Here is a 20,738-nt window from a genome sequence, read left to right on the forward strand (position 1 = left end):
TATTTGTGGGGACAGTTAACGGTCCCACAACTGCTTTTCATACTCCATATGAGCGGCGGAAGGACCATTCACAGTCCCAGCCAAACAACTGCTTTTCATACTCCATATGAGCAGCGGAAGGACCATTAACAGTCCCTGCCAACATTGGGTACGGCACGTTAATCTATCACTGTTCCCTAATGAGCCAAAGATAGCCACATAGTTTCTGCAGAAACTTGTCACTGGATACAATTTCACCACCAACCCAATATTCTCATGACAACCCGCACCAAATTCCTGGTGGATAAACACTAGCATCGCCAGAAAGGAAATAAATTTTAAGAATTCAAGTGGAACAAATTGGATGAAGCAGAGCTCAACTATAGATAAAGAAACACATTCTATCTTGACGTGTTACGTAATCTTCTTACTCGTCTCAAGTTTACAGTAAGATTACATGGCTAAATTTGTGAAGCTAATCTGCGAACATCTTCAGAGATAAGCATTAAACTTATTTGGCTTACACAAGCTAATCCTAAATTTAGAACCGCTTAACCAGACTTGCCCCAAAAGCTTGCGCTCCAGAGAATCTACAGGCAGCACACTGCTGACATGCACCACAAACCTATAACATACACAGCCTACAATTCCTTTATGCTTATTAGTACAGGACACCAGCTTTTTCACAGAGATCTAGCAAGTCCAAAGTCTGCAAAAAACGGTAAGGTTTTAGGGGATAAAAATCTGTAGCCCCCCCAATAACAGGTGAATGGCACTTATACGTGAACAGAATCTCATCTTACCTCAGGCACAGAGAGCTCCAGGCGGAACTTGGGGCCATCATAATGATGTAAAACTGGTCTAAAAGCATCTTCCTCCAAAGGCTTACAGACTTCCCGGACACGGATCCTTACCTAAGCGTTAAGTACATGAAACTAAATAATCAATACAGATTTCTTCAAAAGCCTCAATAAAAAGTGAGCTGTAATTCATAACCTTACCTGAGCAGGGAACCTTGACTCCCCTTTGCACTTTTTATCCTCCCAGGCAGTTGGATCAATGTTGGAACCTCCAAAACTCGATGCCTGACCAGATAATTTTAAAGAAAAAATCATGGCGCATGTTGGAGAGACTCCATTGAATTGAATCCAACTTTTCTATAACAACTATGCTTATTGCATAAAACACAATTGGAGAAGTAACAAGATAGGCCTTCTACTGAAGCTATTCTAAAAGGCTCTAGTGCTCATATTTAACAAGATACAGTAATCAGAACTCATTTCTTGACTAGAATTAAGAGGCCAGCAAGTTAATGCTCAGGGCAAAAGCAGCAAAACCATAAGGTTCCCCATGAAGTATAGAGCACATCAAAGCCTCAGACCTAACCCTAGGTGAGAAAATTTTCTAACCACAAAATTAAGAAAAAATGATAAGAGAAGAAACGGATATTCTTTGTATGACTAAAAATCTTATGCTTCACACTGCACGACATGCAGCTTCCAACATGAGATTTGATGTTAATTACTCTTTAGTTACAGAAATATAAAACAGTTGATATTATCACGGTTTTGAGCTCACACCAGTATAACCAAAAGTTAAGTTACTGCAACTAACCTCGAAGATACCATGCAACTGGTGAGTAGTGTAGTTATATAGGAACAAAGGTAACCCTGGAGTTATAGCCCTGACAGAATCTCTGTATCTAGGAGGTAGGCCTGCAAAGAAGTGATTGGAGTTTAGAGGTGATAGCAATTCGAAGAAATTTTCTAGCCATCATCTACTTATCAATAATTTCAACTTTTGTTGGTACTTTGCTATGTTGTGATTGGAGTTGAGGATAGGTGAAAGATTTCTGAAAAACATAACTGATTTCTACTTTGTTTACAGTTAGCTCTGCTGGTACAAATTTAGTGGAACAAGCTAAAATGTTCTATCAAATTAGGGTATGAAAATACTTCTGCCAGCCCTGGAAACTAAAAAGTCACATAAAGTTACATGCACAGAGGCTGAAAATCAAACAAAGAATAGTCTACTAGGAAGATGGAGTAACAAAGTTGGAATTCATTTTCTTCAATTGTTGGCTAGTTGCTCTTCAGCTTCTAGCATAAAAAAAAGGGCAGCCCGGTGCACTAAAGCTCCCGCTATGTACGGGGTCCGGGGAAGGGCCGGACCACAAGGATCTATTGTACGCAGCCTTACCCTGCATTTCTGCAAGAGGCTGTTTCCACAGCTTGAACCCGTGACCTCCTGGTCATGGCAGCAACTTTACCAGTTACGCCAAGGCTCCCCCCTTCTGGCATAAAATATAGAGTAAAATCACTGGTTGTTAAATAAGCACGTTCACCATGTAGTTTGTTCCACTAGTAACAAGAAATAAGATCCCTGGCTATCCAATACCAAACACAACAGTCCACTTGGGTAGAAGATGTCTAACATGATAGGGAAAAGGTAATTACCGAACAGCAGGCGCTTTAAGTCTTCCTGCATAGTATCATTGTTACAAACAAATATATATCCACCAAGAACCTCATTCTTCGGCAGTGTCTCAGCAGAAGGCAGAGTCTTAAACCTTTTGTCAACAGAGTTATTCCCATTGGCGCTTTCGATGCTGTTATTGTTATTCTTGCCAGGTTCCTTGGTGTAGTTGCTAACATTGAACTTGCTTAAAGACGTATTTCCCAAACTGTTAAAATTGGGCTTAAGATAAACTGGATTCATATTGTAAATGTCATCCGCAACGCGATTCTTGCTCATATTTTCAGTCATCTTGTTATCCAAATTTAACATGTTGAAGTTAAGGCTTTCCCACTTGTTATCTTCCTGAAAAACATAACTACCCCTGGGCCTAATTTCAGCCGAGCTCTTTGAAAGGTCAAGGTTATTCCTTCGTTCACCCTTGTACTTCATCTGCTCAGACAATTTTAGAGCAGCTGTTGACCATTTATGATCCTCTATGACTTTTGATTGCCCTCGAAGCTCATCACCAAATTGCCAGTAGCTGTGCATATTCTCCATATTGCAGTATCTGATTATAGAAGTATATGCCTTGAGAATTGCCGGAAAATGCATTTTTTAAAGAAGAAAAAATCAGGTCCAATGTACTCATAATAAGTGAGTCAACCACATCAACTCATACTATATGAACGCATGGTAAAAAGAAGAGACAAAACAAATACTAACTGTCTAAATCAACAAGTAACAATATTTGAACTTGATAGAGATCATCTAATAGCCTCAAGAATATCAATGTCAAGGCAATTGCAGCCCAAATTATTTAACAATAGTAAATCACCTAACTCTGTAGAAAAAGGAAAAGTACAGAAGAATATGGTTTGCTGGAATAAACAAAGAACTTGGAAAAAGTACAAGTATGCAGTGTTAAGAATCTATGCACTAAAAGAGAAAATTTTATGGCTTAATTATATAAATAGCAATTAGCAGCATTTTTATAAAACACAACAGCCAGTTTTAATCTAATAAAGTTGTACATGAATAACTCCTCCAGCAAAGAAGACTTCATTCCACAAAATTACCAATAAAGTTACTAATTTAACAAGGTAAAAGAGATCATAGAAACAAAATGAATATAAACATGCAAAAGAACTTTAAAGACAATAAGTTGACTAAGATATTTAAAATATTAAACTATCTTGATCCAATGAATCGAATATCAGAAAATCAAATTGGAAACACGTACTGAAATGCAGCAAAATATAAGTCCGAAATTAAAGCTTACTACAAAAAGTCGAGGGCTAAAGCCTAAACAAGCAGATCATAGAAACCCTATATTTTTGGGATTCAAAGCTAAATATATAGAACAGCAGAAAGAGTGAGAGTGAAAAAACAAATTTAAAAGTAAATAAATAAATAATCTACCTTTATCGCTTCGGCAGCGAAGACCAGGAAGATGCGACGGGGGTGAAGGTAGTACAGATTTTTGGATATTTATACCTCCAATTTCAGCTGAGATGCCCTCACTTTTTCACCTAATTACGTTACTACCATGATATTTTCAAAATAGTATGGAGCTCTATATAAAAGTGTGACCGGGATGTCCGTTTCAATTTAGCACGCGCGACATGCGGTGAAATTTAGTGTTGTCGGTCGAGAGACCCCGAGTTGGACTAGAAAAGGAATTTGATCTCTTTAAGTAGGCGTTTGGATATAAAAAATTCTGATTTTTTTAAAGGTATTTATTAGAGTTAAGTTGGAAAAAAATTAAAATTTAAAATTATGTTTAGATATGTATTTTACGTGAAACTGTTTTTCAATTCCGTGAGGAAATGAAATTTTACATGATTTGAAAATTCATCTTCAAAAAGAATTAAAAATTCAGTCCAATGTATAACCAAATAAATTTTTAAAAAATAATAAATAAATAAATTTTGTATGGGAAAACGGGTTATGGGGGCGATTTGATTTGTCACTCGGCATCGAAATTTATTTTTGGATCGAATTAACTTGAAATCGATTTGGGTAATGCTCATCAAAAAAGAAAACGCTTGCTATAAAAAAAAAATTCAATCATGGCTTGAATTCAACGTTTTTGGTTAAAAATAAGATACTACATCTATCACACTATAATTTTTAATGATCATTTTGAAACTTTGATTTACATTTTTTGTTTATGTAAGTATCAAGATCTAAATTTATAGATTTGCCTTTGAATTTGTAATGGGAGAATGAACTTTCTTTTTGCTGTGACTTAGACTAGTTCTATATTTCTATTTACTTTTTTAAATGGTAGTGGCCTAAATTGGATAAAGAATGATTCCGACAACTTCAGTTTGGAGAGCTTTTTTTCTCAAGAACTCTGCAATATTCGGACCACATTCATTGTTTCTCGTGTTGGGTACCTATCTATAATAAATCCAAATTGTTTATGAGCATACTAATGGAGTTTTAGTTGTGATGTTTCCTTAGTTGTAGACCATGATATTTTGAATTTGAATTACACCATCTGCAATCATTGTTGTAGATTCTATTTTTTTTTTAGGGTAATAAGTTTCTGCTTTACACATATATCTCTCGCTCTCTTGCTAGTTATTAAAAAATAAAATAAAAATATTTTCTTCCTTCAACTTTATATTAAAAATAAAACTTTTTATCAAACTCTAAATAATAAACATATTTCAAGTCATTTCTCAAAATATGCCGCTAAATCAAGTAAGAATTTTAGAAATTGAGACAACACCACTTTACTCTTCCGATTGTCAAGTTGTTCTTCTACGTCAATTTTTTCTCGATATTTTTTATGTATGATTTTTTTTGTTGTTGTCTTTGTGAAAGAAAGCAAATTGAAATTCATAATCTTTTTGTATCGCATAATTTCGTGTTTGTGTATCTACCGTCTCTGTACATACATGTTTTGAGTGAATAAACATTCGAGTTAGATTTCGAAGTAAAACTCTTTAATTTATCATAGTAGACTTCAAATACTAATGGTGATTATAATTTTATGCCACATTGACTACAATATTTAATCGGTGGACGGTATTTATGAACTGGTAAAGTTAGTGTTTGATTTTAGGATAGCGAACAACGCTACTCCTTTCTATTTGAGCTTAAACACTTAGTAATTATGATTATATATTCCAAGCTAATTTCCCCAGTTGTACATCAGAGCTTGGTCTTTTAACTCCAGTTGTGCAATCAAGATAACAGAAAAACCAGAATATTCACGAGTAAAAAGAAAAATAATATTTTAGTAAAATTATAAATATAATAATTGAAAATACACCAATTGTAGAGTCGCGAATTAGACCCACACACAAAAAAAAAACCTTCCATGTGATAAACTAATAAATATCAGTTGTGTTATTAAAGAAGTTAGAACACCAATTCGAGCAAATTTAAATTACAAAAAAAAAATCGACATTACTAAAAAAATAAGGAATCCATGGTTCGTGACTGAAACTTGACCTTTTGAGCACACAACTTATCATAGAATATCTTCTAAGTCGGTATATCATAGCAATAGTGACGTTATCCTAGAAGAACCTTTAAACAAAATTGTGTATATATGAATAATAATATCGATTTTACCAATGAGATAGAAGTTCGCGATGAAAATTGAGAAACTCTAGCAACCTATTCTCCTGTATGTTTGCCCGTAAAACGGTACAGTTGAATTTGTTCGCGGTTTCTAGACAGATGAATCAATTTGATCCCAAAGATAATGAATTAATCGATTTAGATGTAAGATACTTAGCTCAAAATGTAGATGAAATGATAGATTCGAAGAGCCCGGGAACAAAGTTTTCCGGACACAATGATAATAAGATTAACAAGGGAAAAAAAGAGAAAAAAAGGTATCAGATTGCTGTATAGAATTTAGTCAATGTATTCCATAAAAACTGTATCTTACAATGATAGTTGAGCCTATTATTTATAGCTCAGTGGGCGTAATGGTCGGGCCCACCACTAATGATAATTATTAGAGTGTGATAATGAAAACCTAATGGTAAACATAAATGCTCATATTTCTTTAATGAGTTGTTACTCTTTAATGCTATGAAATATTCTTCATTAAATGTCATCAGACGCAGCATACTTAATGCCCTTATGAACTTGCCTTTCTCGGTGACACACGAGGTAGTTGTACCTGATTTTTTATCCTCCCGATTTTGATTCCACGTATCCCTTTCTTAAGTGGCCACGTAGCATAATGTATTTTACCCAATACAGATAGTCCCCCTACTTTCTGGTGACATAACTTTGTGTTACCGAAAAGTTGGTGAGAATCCTCTTTTAGCGGAAATTACTATAATTTCTTTTCTAGGTTACTTACGGTTGATTAGACGCATGTCTCCCCGCATTTAATGCCTATAACAGGCGTCCTCCTATGATTTAGCACGCCTTCTGTCGGTTATCGAGGTAATTAGAGTCAAGTATTTTAGTCGCCCAAAAATTTACCTATACGTATCAACTCCCTTTTTCCTTTTGGTCTTTCCAGTTGCTTGAACTTCCAACTTGCATTCTTGCTCTTCATCTCTTCTCTAATTTTTTCCAAACACAGAATTTCTTCTTCCCCTCTTCTAATGGATTCTTCATCTAAACGTTCTGGTTCTTCGAAAAATAAGAACAAAAATGAAGATTCTGCTCCTCCAACAGTAAGTTCCATAATTCCCAAAAGACTTAGTATTTCGAGGAGAAATTTCCTTCTGATAAACCCCGTTCATGGGCGGTTAGCAGGTACCCATCTTTCATCTGTCCTTACAGTATCCCTACTGTGAAGAAAGATTGTCGCTGCCCAAATTTGGACATCAATGCTCCCGATCTATCGGAGCGAGTGACCCTTCCCAGAGAGGGTTTCACATATTTTTATACGTACCCTTTTACCTTGGGTACATTTTCTTTGATTGGTGTCACGACCCAAAATCTCACTAGTCGTGATGGCACCTAACCCAACCCGATAGGTAAGCCAATTAACAACTATCCAATTCCAATGATATTTAATAAGACAGTTAAGTAAAAAAATTATATGAATCTTATACATTCTCAAGGATTGGTAATACAAATCATGAGCTTCTAAGAATAGAGTTTACAAAGCTGAAATGAAGTAAATACATTATCTATTTGAAAAGTACATAAACAGAGTTTTATAGATCTAAGGCTACCATGAACAAGAGGCAGCTACAACCGGGACGCAGGTACATCTTCAGTACTGGCTCCCGTCGATCGCAGCAACGTCAGCAGTCAATATGTGCACGCAAGGTGCATAAGTGTAGTATGAGTACAACCGACCACATGTACTCAATAAGTAACAAACCTAACCTAAGGTTGAAAGTAGTGACGAGCTAACACAAAAGTCGGGTCCAACGCCAATATTTCACAACAGTTCATAACAACATAGTACAAGTAACAAAAGAGGTATCTCAGAAATAAAATGCTCAGTTCATTCACAGTTCCAAAAAAAATAGACATTTCTTTTCAAGTATCTCAGTGAAAACCCATATCTTTTACCGAAAAAGCCAAAATACGAGTAAGTTTGAAAATTGTGATTTTTCCCAAAAATCCTTTCAATAATGATTAAGATGTCTCATTTTATTTTCAAATATCTAGTGTAAAACAAATGCATCACTATGCACATATGTCAACATATGTGAGAAGTCATAAACGACGTGATACTATACAACATGAGGAAAAATGCATCTCTATGCATGTATGTCAAGTGTGCATGCTAAATGCGATGCAAATCAGTGATAAAGATCATATGCATACTCTCAGAGTACCAATTCACTCAGTCCTCCCAGTCATTCAAGCACTCGGCACTCGCACTCAGTAGGTACCTGCGCTCACTGGGGGTGTGCAGACTCCGGAGGGGATCCTACAGCCAAGCGCTATAATCCGTACGGACAACTCACGTTCCATAATATCAATATCCGAAATAGCACGACGTATGGTAAGTCAATCTGACCCGCTGCGGCATGCAGCCCGTTCCCATAATCGTCCTCACAATCAGGCCCTCGGCCTCACTCAGTCATCAATCTCTCCAGTCTCTCGGGCTCACGATGTCATGATACTAGCCCGACAACAATGATATTATGCATCAATAAATAACAACGGAGACTGAGATATGATATGCATGTAAATGCGTATGCTTGAGTATGTAATGCAATAAAAGCAGATTACTCAACAACAGAAATAACCTCAGTGGGTCCCAACAGGATAAACATATAGCCTAGACATGGTTTCTAACATAATCACAGCTCGATAACTCTAGTACGTAGAGATTTCATGATTTCAGACAAGTTCAGTTAACTACACAGTACCACATAAATAATGGAAATCACAGTTCACACGGTGCACGCTTACACGCCCGTCACCTAGCATGTGCGTCACCTCAAAAGCAAACACATAACACGTATATTAAGGGTTCATACTCTCAGCTCCAAGATTAGAAGAGTTACTTACCTCGAACACGCCAATACCTATGCCGAGCAAGCCAAGCGATGCTCCAAAGATGCCATTCCGCGCGTTCTGACTTCCGAACGGCTTGAAACTAACCAAAAATAATTCAAATACATCAAACAATGCTAAGGAACCAACCCCGATTGAAAAAGATCAAATCTTGAATCAAAGATCCAAAATTTGCGAAAAGCCCAACCCGGGGCCGTACCTCGGAACCCGACAAAATTTACAAAATCTAATAATCCATTCAATTACGAGTCCAACCATACTAGTTTCACTCAAATCCTACTCAAATTCGATGTTCAAAACTCAAAAATTCATATTATGAAACTTTAGGCTAAAACCCCCAATTTCTCTTTAAGATTCATCAACCAATGCCAAACAAATAAAGATAGATTCATGAAATACGATCAAAACTAAGTGTAGAATACTTACCCCAATCCTTGTGATGAATATTGCTCCAAAAATTGCCTCAATCTGAGTCCCACATCTCAAAATATGATAAAAGAACCAAAGCCTCGATTTAAAGCATTCTACCCAGCATTCTCGCACTTGCGGCACATTAGTCGCTTTTGCGACCAAAAATACGCTTCTGCGGAGAAGCACTGGAGGTTTGCTTTTGCACATGCGGTAGAAACTCCGCTGCTACGCACACAGGTGCAAGTCCAAATTGCACTCATGCACTGACGTTCGCTCATGCGCCATTTCACACCGCATATGCGCCTTCGCAGATACGAATGAATCCTCCGCTTCTGCAGACTCCTGCTCCCAGCAATACCTCCGTTACTGCGACTCCATTGTCGCTTCTGCGACCATCGCACCTGTGCAAACCAACCGCAGGTGCGATCACACCAGACCCAGCAGCCTTCAGTAAGGCACTATGCAACGAAAGTGATCTGAACCTCGCCCGAAACTCATCCGAGCCACTCTGGACCCCGTCTGAATATACCAACAAGTTCAATAACATAACACGGACCTACTCGAGGTCTCAAAACATACATAACAACATTAAAATGATGAATCACACTTAAACTCGAAATTTATGAAACTTTGAACTTTCAAATTCAATAACTCGTGCCGAAACATAGCAAATCAATCCGGAATGACTTTAAATTTTACACACAAGTCCCAAATGACAAAATGAAGCTATTCCAATTACCAGAATCACAATTCAAATTCGATATAAAAAAGTCAACCCCCCTGTCAAACTTCCCAAAATTCCAACTTCCGCCATTTCAAGCCAAATTCCACTACGGACCTCCCAATCATAATCTGGACGAGCTCCTAAGTCCAGAATCACTCAACGGACCTACCGAAAACCAAAACTGATGATTCACATAAGTCATAATACATCATACGAAGCTACTCATACCCATAAACTACCGAGCGAAGTACAAATGCTCAAAATGACCGGTAGGGTCGTTACAATTGGGGAGCTTGATTCCGTGATAGCGTAATTTTGCCTCCGCTACCATATATGTTTGGAACATGTAAGCCCCTATGTGTGGAGGACGGTTTCCTGCCTTCGGCGCTTGACTTTTGACTGGAGAAGTGCTGACCTTGGCCCACATGATGAATTTGTATTCCCCCAAGATCTTCCGCGGGGGTATGATATATCTTTGCAAGCATGGTCACCATGCTTTGATATCAAGCATGAATGATGACAATGACCGAGAGTGGATGGAACGATTTGTTGCAATTGCCTCCGGTAACATCATTCCAACAATGACTTTATCCTTTCCGGTTGCTTGGAACTGTTCCCGTAAGTTTCTCTCAATACCTTCTCCTCTCCAAAATGCTTTTTACGCATGTATTGATCTTTTAAATCTTGTATGCTATAGAGAACCGATGGGTCCCACCGGCGGTAGGAGTCTTGGATCAGTGGGTTCAAAAGAATTTGGACATCACCATGCCCGAAATCCACTTGTGGAAAGAACTGTCCATCAAATACGGGTGAAAGGCCAAAAATCATGGTAACCGTAATTTGCTTTGCTTTAGTTTTTGTATATGTGAATTTTGGATGAATCCCCTGACTTGTTTGCCAAATTAGGTCTACCCCCGGGCTCAGTTGAGATCCCCGAAGAGGGATGTTTTGGCCGAGCCTACTAATGCGGCAATGATGCTCCACGAGGCGCTTACTCGAATGGGTGCCTCTTGTTCTTCTCCGAGTTCCCGGCCAAAGAAAAAACGTTCCTCTGCGGCCGGGGAGAAGAACAAGATGGTAAAGGTTGATGCCCCTGAATCATCCCCGGTGGCGACGTTGGCCGGTCCTCCCCCGAGCACGTCGTAGACACCGTAGTGATTGATGATGAAGAAGATTATGATGAGGAAGCTTCTCTACATAGAAGACAACAATCCTTATCCTCTCAACATGATGCTCAACCTGTTGATGCAGTCACATCCGCCGAGGACGATGTCTCGGCTCTTTGGGGAGAGTTTGATTTGGTGGAAAATACCAACTCCCATTCTCGGGCCCCAATTGATGTGCCCGGTACTATAAGGCAGAGTACCGGATCCTTACAGTCCTCGGTTGGTGAGCTCTCAACAATCAATGTTGCCTCTAATGCAACTATTTCCCGCTCTTCTCGCTTACCAGCTTAATCATCACCTTTTTTACCACCAGCAGTTGTTGCATCTTTTCCATCTTCGACCACACTTCCAGCAACAACATCATCTCCAACGGCTGCATCTGTCCGTACTGAAGGCGTTCCTCTTCCCCAATCCCCCGTTCATGGGAATCTGGGGCAAAATTATGTTGCCCCTTCAGAAGATCCTCAGAGAAGGAGAAATGTTACCTTTTCAGTTTCTACCGGGTGCAACCTTCTTTTCTGGCTGGTGGAGCTTGCAAACTATCTCAAGCGCTTGGCTTCAGAGAAGGACTGGGAAAAAATTCAAACACTCTCAGGAGAGTGTTTGTTGAACAATGCCATGCATAATACCGTAGCGGTATGTTTCTTTCTCTGATATTTTTTCAGCTTCCGAATAAATGTGTTTTAAGTCTTACCTCGTCTTATCTTGTAGGCCAATTTTCTTGCTTCCGAGGGGATTCAAAGATTAATTCGTGAGAAGGAGGAGCTCTCTTCTGAATGGGACCAACTTTTGGCAGAGCGGGACCAGACTGTCCTTCGCCTCTCGGAACTGGAAACTAGGGCCATTAAGGCCGTCGTTTTGGAGGCCCGCTTATAGCAAAGTGAACAGGAAGTAGAGATCCTTAGCCATGATATAGGGCCGCTGAGGACTAGCTTTGATGAAGTCAAGGCTAAATGGGTTGAGGTTCAGGATGTCATTCTTGCTGCCAATGACCGTGAAGTTGTTGCCGCTGAAAGGATGTCTAACTTAGAAGCAACCTTGAATTCTAAGGGCGAAGATCTTACTGCTGCGGAGGCAAGATATGCCCGGTTGGTGGAAAAGAATAAGAAAACTATTGAGCACAACAAGCTCTATAGCTCAACTGTCCGAGATCTTGATGTTAGTCTTCGATCTGCTAGGTCCTCCCAGGATACTCTTTCCACCAAGATCACCAAGCTTAAAGAGAAACTCGAGTGCCAAGAGGCTTCCTTCGTTGTCGAGAAGACTTACGCCATGTACGACATGAGGTGAAAAACCTTGGAAGAAGCCAAAGCTGGCACTATCAATTTTGATGCCGAAATTGCTAAGGCACGTAAGCTTGAGTTGACTGCAAAATGTGGACTCCCGACATGATCTGATGCTCCAGGTTCTTCTAATTCTGGTTACGAGATTTTGTATACTGAAGAGGAGTCGGAAGGCAGCGATGCCGAAGACCCAGTTGGAGAAGATGTCGAGCCATCGGTAGCACCACCTACTGTTCCCGGGGATGCAGATACTTCTCTTCCTCCCTGTTCCGGTGATGTTGTGGTTTAGCTTTTCCTTTCTCTATTTTGTATTTCCTTTTGGTACATTTTTGTGAATAAAGACGTGTTGTTTCTTAGATATTTGGCCGAGTCCTACTTTTGCTTGGATATTTGTGCAGGTTTTTTAATCCTTGTGCATGTTTTCTTGCTTTTCTGCATGTGGTCTCGGATATATTTTCTTTGATGCACTTTGTTTCCGAGGGAACCCTCTTTTCGAGAGGGTTACAATAGATATTCGGACAAGTCTATTTTTTGAGTTTTTTTCATATGTGGTTGCGGGTGTATTTTTCCATTTTGATTCCGGGCATTCATTCTTCCGGGATCAATGTTACACCCCATATTTTCGTACGTGAAAATACGCCATAAGTAAATTGATGAAAGCTCGGAAATGAGATGTTACATCCCATATTTTCGTACGTTAAAGTTTCATTGTAAGTTAATCGACGTAAGTTCAGGAATGAGATTATTTTGAGATTATAAATATTATGCTATTTCAAACAAGTGATAAGTAAACTCGTGAAGGTGAGAGGGTGAGCGAATCGAAGAAAATGAGTTTCGTCGAAGTTTGACATTTTGAGATAAAATACGGTTCAAGCTATAATACCCCGTATTTATGGACTAGTGCCATACAAGTTACCACATGATCATGATAGTAAGATGTATAAAGTATGTTTAAGGTGGGTAGTATTTTAAGTAATTTGAGATAATTTTTAATTATGTGGGTAATTAATTAATTATTAGTTAATGGGAGATTAACTAGTTAATTAAGGAATTGGGGGGGAGGGGGTAATTAATTAAGGACTTTGGATAATTATTAGGGGAGGCAACAATCCACGTGGGATTATGAAAGTGTGGCAGCAAATTGCCAAATTAATCTTATACTTAAGGAGGTGGTGGCACCATTTAAATCCATATGCACCTTCTCTTATTTTTGGTTGAAAGATGCTATTAAGAAAGGCTCTCTAAATTCACAACTTGGAAAGGCTTATGACTACAAAGTATGGATGAGGTTACAACGAATATTTAAACGAGATTTCTTAGTATCTTAGCAACGTTATTGAATTTCTCACATCTTAAGAAGAAGGCTTCAGCAAAGATGATTTTGCAATAGCAATGTTATTGCTTCAAGCATTTCTACGAAGTTATACTGCGTAATAGCAACGGGATTTGTAATTTAAGAGAGCACAGTACAATCTTTCTCAAGAACATCATACAGATTTTTCCCTACTTCGATCCGCTGTTACGTGTCTTTTTCGCATTTGACATATGTTAGATGGATTGTCAAGAGAATCGGCTCATATATGTTAAGGCTATCCCTTCTTTCTTTTTGGCATGATTCATACGATACAAACAAAATGAGTAAACACATAATTTTCATAAATGATTCTATTCATAGAAGTACTAGGGATGTCTATATTCTTGATTCCCCATGTGAATTATTATTATATCTTCTGTTCATGGGTCTCAGAAAAATACGTATTTGATAATGTTTATCCGAAAAGCATATTGATTTTATAACATTTCGAGAAATCTTATTAACGTATTTCTTATGCATTTCATGCATTTATACATGTACGTTGACCCATGACCAGATGGCGTTATATACGAGTATATTATATATATATGGGATATGAAAAAAGGTTACGGCGTTATATACGCACCACCACCTGATCAGCTCGTATACGTTGATGATTTGCTCACAGTGGCCGAGATGATATGATGGGATGCCCTCGGAGGCTTGAGTATGTTATGAACGCATATACCTATACATGGTATGACATTTATACGCATATGCATGACACTGTAAATATTAATGATTCACAGAGTTATTCAGACTTACATGTTGAGTCTTTTACTCCATGTTTCTCTCATGTCTATTATTTACTAATTTTCATTCCTTACATACTCGGTACATTATTTGTACTGACGTACCTTTGCATGGGGACGCTGCGTTTCATGCCCGCAAGTCCCGATAGATAGGTTGAGAGCCCTCCAAGTAAGCTATCAGCTCAGCGGAAGGTGTTGGTGCGCTCCATTTGCTCAGAAGTTGCCTATTTGGTCAGTATGCATTGGACACGTATTGATTGGTATGTCGGGGCCCTGTCCCGGCCTTATGACATTTATGTACTCTTAGAGGCTTGTAGACATATGTCATGTATATGAAAGATTGTATGGCCTTATCGGCCTATGTTTAGTGTACGAGTGGTCATTTTGGCTTTATAGGCCCGTATGTCATACATATAAGTTTGTGTTACATGTTGGGTCGTCCTATGTCGAGTATTTCCTTATGTTTTATTCTACTTATCCCACGACAGCCTCTCCGGCTCATTTATCTATGATAGTATGATATGAAAGATAGTTTACGTTGGTATTCAGTTGAGTAAGGTATCAGGTGCCCGTCGCGGCCCATAGGTTTGTTTTGTGACAATCAACCCTTTAACGTGAGGTTTTTTTTATAAGAGAGGGCCCTCTTATGTTTACGGTGCTATTGAAGAGGACGTCTCATGTTCATTACGGCACTAGCATTTGAAGTACTTGTTTAACTTTCAAATGACAATGTTAACTAATCATTCGGACAAGAAAAAAGATTTTAGTAAAAAGGGTTTTACTTTATCCCTTTTGTTTTCTTAGTTTTACATAAGCATTTTGCTATACAAAAACGAAATTGCCATGACTTGTGGCTATGTTGTACAATTTGTTTCTACGGGGCTATCTGTGCAGTCCCTGGTCTCGATGGTACATTTTGTTATCGGATTTTCATTCCCGATAGATGTGGAATTTAGTGTTGCCGAGTATGCATTTTGTTGCCGGATTTTTATTCCCGATAGACGTGGCATTCAGTGTTGCCGAGTATGCATTTTGTTGCCGGATTTTTGTTCCGGTAGACTCAGTGTTGTGGAGTATGCATTTTGTTTCCGAATTTTTGTTCCCGGTAGACGTGGCATTCAGTGTTGCTGAGTATGCATTTTGTGGCTCCCCCCAGTATTCTCATGTGACGAATGTGAATTGGAACACTGGAAGTCTTGTTTCACCAACGGATTTCTAGGTAATCCCTCCATTTGATAACATATGTTGCTTCCCCTTAGGATTCCATGCCATAGAGCAGAAGGATACCCAACAGCCCTTTAGTGGTCTATGCTCGTGAACGATCGACAATATCTGTCCGGTAGCAGACTTTACTTCCTGGTGGGAATCTATTATCGAAATGAAGATTATCCTATCGTCCCCAAGTGAAAACTTGTTTACTTGCCTTGTCATCGATGGTCCCACTGCTTCTGTCTTCGTACTATGTTTTTCCGTTTGCTTTCTATTTGCCAGCAGTAATATTTTTTGAGGTGAGCCATGTTCCAGTTGTTGGGTAACTTATCTCCGTTGTGGTTTTCCAAATTGTATAACCCTTTACCGATGATAGCTAAAATCCGGTAAGGGCCTCCCATGTAGAGGCTAACTTGCCTACGTTAAGTTCTCGGGTGTTTTGAGTCACCTTCCTTAAGACCAAGTCCCCTACTTTGAAGTAACGAAGGTTGGTTATTTGATTGTAATACCGCTCCATCCTCTGCTTTTGAGTTTCCATTCTGACATGTGCCAGGTCCCTACGTCCCTCGAGAAGTTCTAAGTTGATTAGCATTGCCTAATTGTTTGATTGTTCATTATCTTGGGAATACCTTAAAGTGGGCTCCCCTACTTCCACCGGTATCAAAGCTCATGCGCCGTACACAAGGGAAAACTGAGTTTCTCATGTGCTTGATTTGACAGTTGTTCGGTAGGCCCAGAGTACCCCCGGTAATTCCTCGGGCCAGCGGCCTTTTGCTACTTTTAGCATTTTCTTTAGATTTTGCACAATTATTTTGTTTGTTGACTCTGCTTGTCCATTCACACTCGGATGGTACGGTGACGAGGTAATCCTTTTTACCTTCAAATCTTTAAAGAATTTTGTGACTTTTGTGCCGATAAACTGTGGCCGGTTGTCACATGCAATCTCCTTAGGAATTCCGAACCTGCATATTATATTCTCCTACAGGAAGTCGACCACTTCGCATTCTCCGATCTTTTGGTAAGGACCTTCTTCCACCCATTTGGAAAAAGAGTTAGTCAAAATTAAAAGAAATCTTACCTTTCCCGGAGCCGGTGGTAGCGATCCGACAATGTCCATTCCCCATTTCATGAATGGCCACGGGGATAGAATTGAATGTAGTGGTTCTGCTAGTTGATGTACCAGTGCTGCGTGGCGTTGGCACTTATCACATTTTTGTACAAAGTCCTTGGCATCTAGATCCATACGGGGCCAATAATACCCTGCCCGGACTAATTTCAGCACCAAACAATCTGCGCCCGAGTGGTTGCCACATATACCTTCAAAGATTTCTCTCATGAGGTAGCTGGCTTCATACGCTCCTAAGCATCGGGCCAGCGGACCTTGGAACGATTTTCTGTATAATTGGCCTTTCTCGAAGCTCTATCGCGCGGCTTTGGTGTGCGACACTCTTAAGGCTTTGGGGTCTTTGGGTAGTTTCCTGTGTTCGGGATAATTGATTATCTCGTTCCTCCAATCACAGACCAGGTTGGTCGAATTAACCTCATAGTAACCATTCGTGTCTAAGGCTGAGTTCATCAGTTGAACTACCGCCCCCGATTCTGGTCCCTGAATTTTTGTTGATGAGCCCAGATTTGCTAAAGCATCTGCTTCCGCATTTTCTTCCCTCGGGATGTGGGTTATTGACCACTCCCGGAATTGTGACAACAAGGCCTGAACCTTTACCACGTACTGTTGCATTCGCTCATCTTTGGTGTCAAAAATTCTGTAGACCTGATTTACCACCAGTTGCGAGTCACATTTGATGTTGTTTGCTTCGGAGTCGAGCCCCCGGTCCAACTCGAGCCTTGCAATCAAAGCTTCATATTTCGTTGCATTGTTAGTTAAAGTAATTGTCCTGATGGCTTGCCTTAAGGTTTCCCCCAAAGGCGTGACCAGGACTATTCCGAGCCCGAACCCTTTCACATTTGAAGCTCCGTCCGTAAATAAGGTCCAGACTCCCGATGTCGGCTCTGACACCATTATTGCCTCTTTGGCAGCCATGGGCATCAACCCTGAGCTGAAATCGGCTACGAAATCAGCCAGGACCTGCGACTTAATCGCAGTCTGTGGCTTATACTCTATATCGAACTCGCTCATTTGAACGACCTATTTGGCCAATCTACCCGAGATCTCAGGTTTATGGAAGATATTCCTCAGAGAAAAAGTAGTCACCACCGCTTTCGGGTGTCACTGGAAGTAGGGTCTCATCTTTCGGGCGGCTACCACGAGGGCTAAGGCCAATATTTACATATGTGGGTAGCGAGTTTCTGCTCCCGATAAAATTTTGTTAATGTAATATATAGGGAATTGCGTACCTTTTTCCTCCCGGACTAAAACTACACTTATCGCAACTTCTGAGACTGCCAGGTAGATCAGCAATGTTTCTCATTCTTTAGGTTTCGAGAGCAAATGAGGGTTTGACAAGTATTTCTTCAATTCCTTCAAGGTTTGTCGACACTTCGGCGTCCACTCGAAGTTATTCTTTTTTTTTAGCAGTACGAAGAAGCGATGACACTTTTTTGATGATCGGGAAATGAATCTGCTCAAAGCGCTAATGTGTCTGTGAGCCTCTGTACTTCCTTTACGTTGAATAGTTGATCCGGGATATCCTCTATGGCCTTAATTTTGTCGGGATTCACCTCGATTCCTCTTTGTGAGACCAAGAATCCTAAGAATTTACCTGAACCGACCCCGACCGCACACTTCTCGTGGTTAAGCTTCATATTGTACTCCCTCAGGGTGTCAAACGTTTCTTGCAGGTGTATCGGGTGGTTACCTGCATCCAGAGACTTAACGAGTATATCGTCTATATATACTTCCATAGTTTTTCCTATCTGTTTTTCGAACATCTTATTCACGACCCGTTGGTAAGTGGCTCCAGCGTTTTTTAGTCCGAAGGGCATTACATTGTAATAGTATGTACCAAAATTTATAATAAACGAAGTCTTTTCCCTGTCTTCCGGGTTCATCTTGATCTGATTGTACCCGGAATAGGCATAGAGGAAACTCATTAACTCGTGCTCGTCCATAGCGTCGATCATTTGATCAATTTTCGGCAATTGAAACGAGTCCTTGGGGCATGCCTTATTAAGATCTTTATAATCTATGCACATGCAAAATTTGTTGTTTTTCTTAGGAACTACTACCATATTAGCTATCCAGTCTGGATATCTTACCTCTCGGATTGAACCAATCTTAAGTAGACGGGTTACCTCTTCTCTAACGAATTTATTCCTTGCTTCTACAATAGGGCATTTGTTTTGCCTTACCAGAGGTATGCTCGGGTCCAAGCTTAACTTGTGCACGGCTATCTCTGTTGGGATTCCTTTTATATCCTTGTGCGACCATGTAAAACAATCGACGTTAATTTTAAGGAATTCAATAAAACCTGACCTGAGCTCCAGGTGTAGTCCTGCTCCCAAATGGAATTTCCTTTCTAGGAATTTTTCAAACAGTGCAACCTCCTCTAGCTCTTCTGCCGTGGATTTTGCTGTGTCCGTTTCTTCCGGTACCTGAAAATACCTTCGTACATGATATTGCTCCGACTCTCCTTCCCCCAGGGAAACTTCTTCAGACTTGGGGTCGGAAGTCGGTTCCGGTAACTACTATGCCGTAGGTTCCTTCCCCTTGCTATTGGAGACCGAGATCGTATTCATCTCTCTTGCTGTCGGTTGATCACCCTTAATCTGGTTGATCACCCTTTATCTGGTTGATCCCCTCGTGTGTTGGAAATTTCAGCAATTCGTGGTACGTCGAAGGCACAACTTTCATCTCGTGCAGCCAGTGTCTTCCCAGGATAATATTATATCCCATGTCCCCATCTACTACTTCGAAGAGAGCCGTCTTCGTTATTCCCTCATCATCCGTAAGCAGTAAAATTTCCCTCGGGCTGTCACACTTGCGAGGTTGAATCCAGCAAGGAGTTTTGTTGTCGGGACGATGCTCCCGGTGAGTTTAGCTTGATCTAGAACTCTCCATTGTATGATATTGACGGAACTTTCTGGATCCACTAAAACACATTTAATTTTGAAAAGTAACACATTTAAATAGATTACCAGTGCGTCATTGTGTGGCAGTAGTAATCCATCTGCATCTTCATCCGTGAACGTGATATCATCCTCCCGGAGCCACTTACTGTAGGTTGTCGATTCTCTGTGTTATTTGGTTTGTGGGAACAACGAGAGGAACTGGATCTTGCCCGTTTGCATTATTTGAAGCGCCTGATAGCGTCTGTTTTAACTCCGTCATAACCTGATCCGGCCGCGTGAGGTGGGCTAGAATGATTGCATGTTGTTCTTGCAGGATCCTTACCGCATCTGTTACGTGCTCCTGGTCAGCATTTTCTGGAGTCACCTCCCGTACTTGTCTGGAGTACCGCCCGTCATACACCGGCGTGGCATATTCCCCCTCATTGCGAGTGTCGCAGATCGAGTCCTCAAAATGTGGATTTTCCCCTTGAACCATATGATTGCGAGGGTTATCAATGGTATTGATTGCCATTTATGTGATTTTCCTAAGACAAGAATGATCAAATCTTGTGAGTGAAAGAAGTAAGGATCAACTTAATCACACGATTATCTAGGGCCCCACGGTGGGCACCAAACTGTTTGCCCGTAAAACGGTATAGTTGAATTTGTTCACGATTTCTAGACAGATGAATCAAATTGATCCCAAAGATAATAAATTAATCGATTTAGATGTAAGATACTTAGCTCAAAATGTAGATGAAATGATAGATTCGAAGAGCCCAGGAACAAGGTTTTCGGACACAATGATGATAAGATTAACAAGCGAGAAAAAGAGAAAAAAGTATCATATTGTAGTGTAGAATTTAGTCAATGTATTCCAGAAAAATCGTGTCTTACAATGATAGTTGAGCCGATTATTTATAACTCAGC

The 20,738-nt window shown here is 39.8% G+C and overlaps 1 protein-coding gene across 3 annotated transcripts; it reads right to left on the reverse strand.

The window, feature by feature from the left end:
* Nucleotides 1–339: 339 nt before the first annotated feature.
* On the reverse strand, nt 340–4,010 carry LOC104112194 (B2 protein-like). 3 transcript variants are annotated; one of them, XM_070195904.1, is made up of 6 exons: nt 3,856–4,010; nt 2,436–3,004; nt 1,594–1,694; nt 976–1,064; nt 783–888; nt 340–688 (listed from the first exon to the last, which is right to left on the reverse strand). In XM_070195904.1, the coding sequence occupies exons 2-6, from the start codon at nt 2,992–2,994 to the stop codon at nt 641–643; spliced, it is 903 nt and encodes a 300-aa protein (XP_070052005.1). In that variant the 5' UTR covers nt 2,995–3,004; nt 3,856–4,010; the 3' UTR covers nt 340–640. The 3 variants fall into 3 exon arrangements, with proteins under 3 accessions (XP_070052005.1, XP_070052006.1, XP_070052007.1); XM_070195905.1 differs by having other exon boundaries at nt 2,436–3,024; nt 3,856–3,997; XM_070195906.1 differs by lacking the exon at nt 3,856–4,010 and adding an exon at nt 3,716–3,816.
* Nucleotides 4,011–20,738: the final 16,728 nt, after the last annotated feature.

Source organism: Nicotiana tomentosiformis, chromosome 2, assembly GCF_000390325.3.
Source record: "Nicotiana tomentosiformis chromosome 2, ASM39032v3, whole genome shotgun sequence".
NCBI classification, from domain to species: domain Eukaryota; kingdom Viridiplantae; phylum Streptophyta; class Magnoliopsida; order Solanales; family Solanaceae; genus Nicotiana; species Nicotiana tomentosiformis.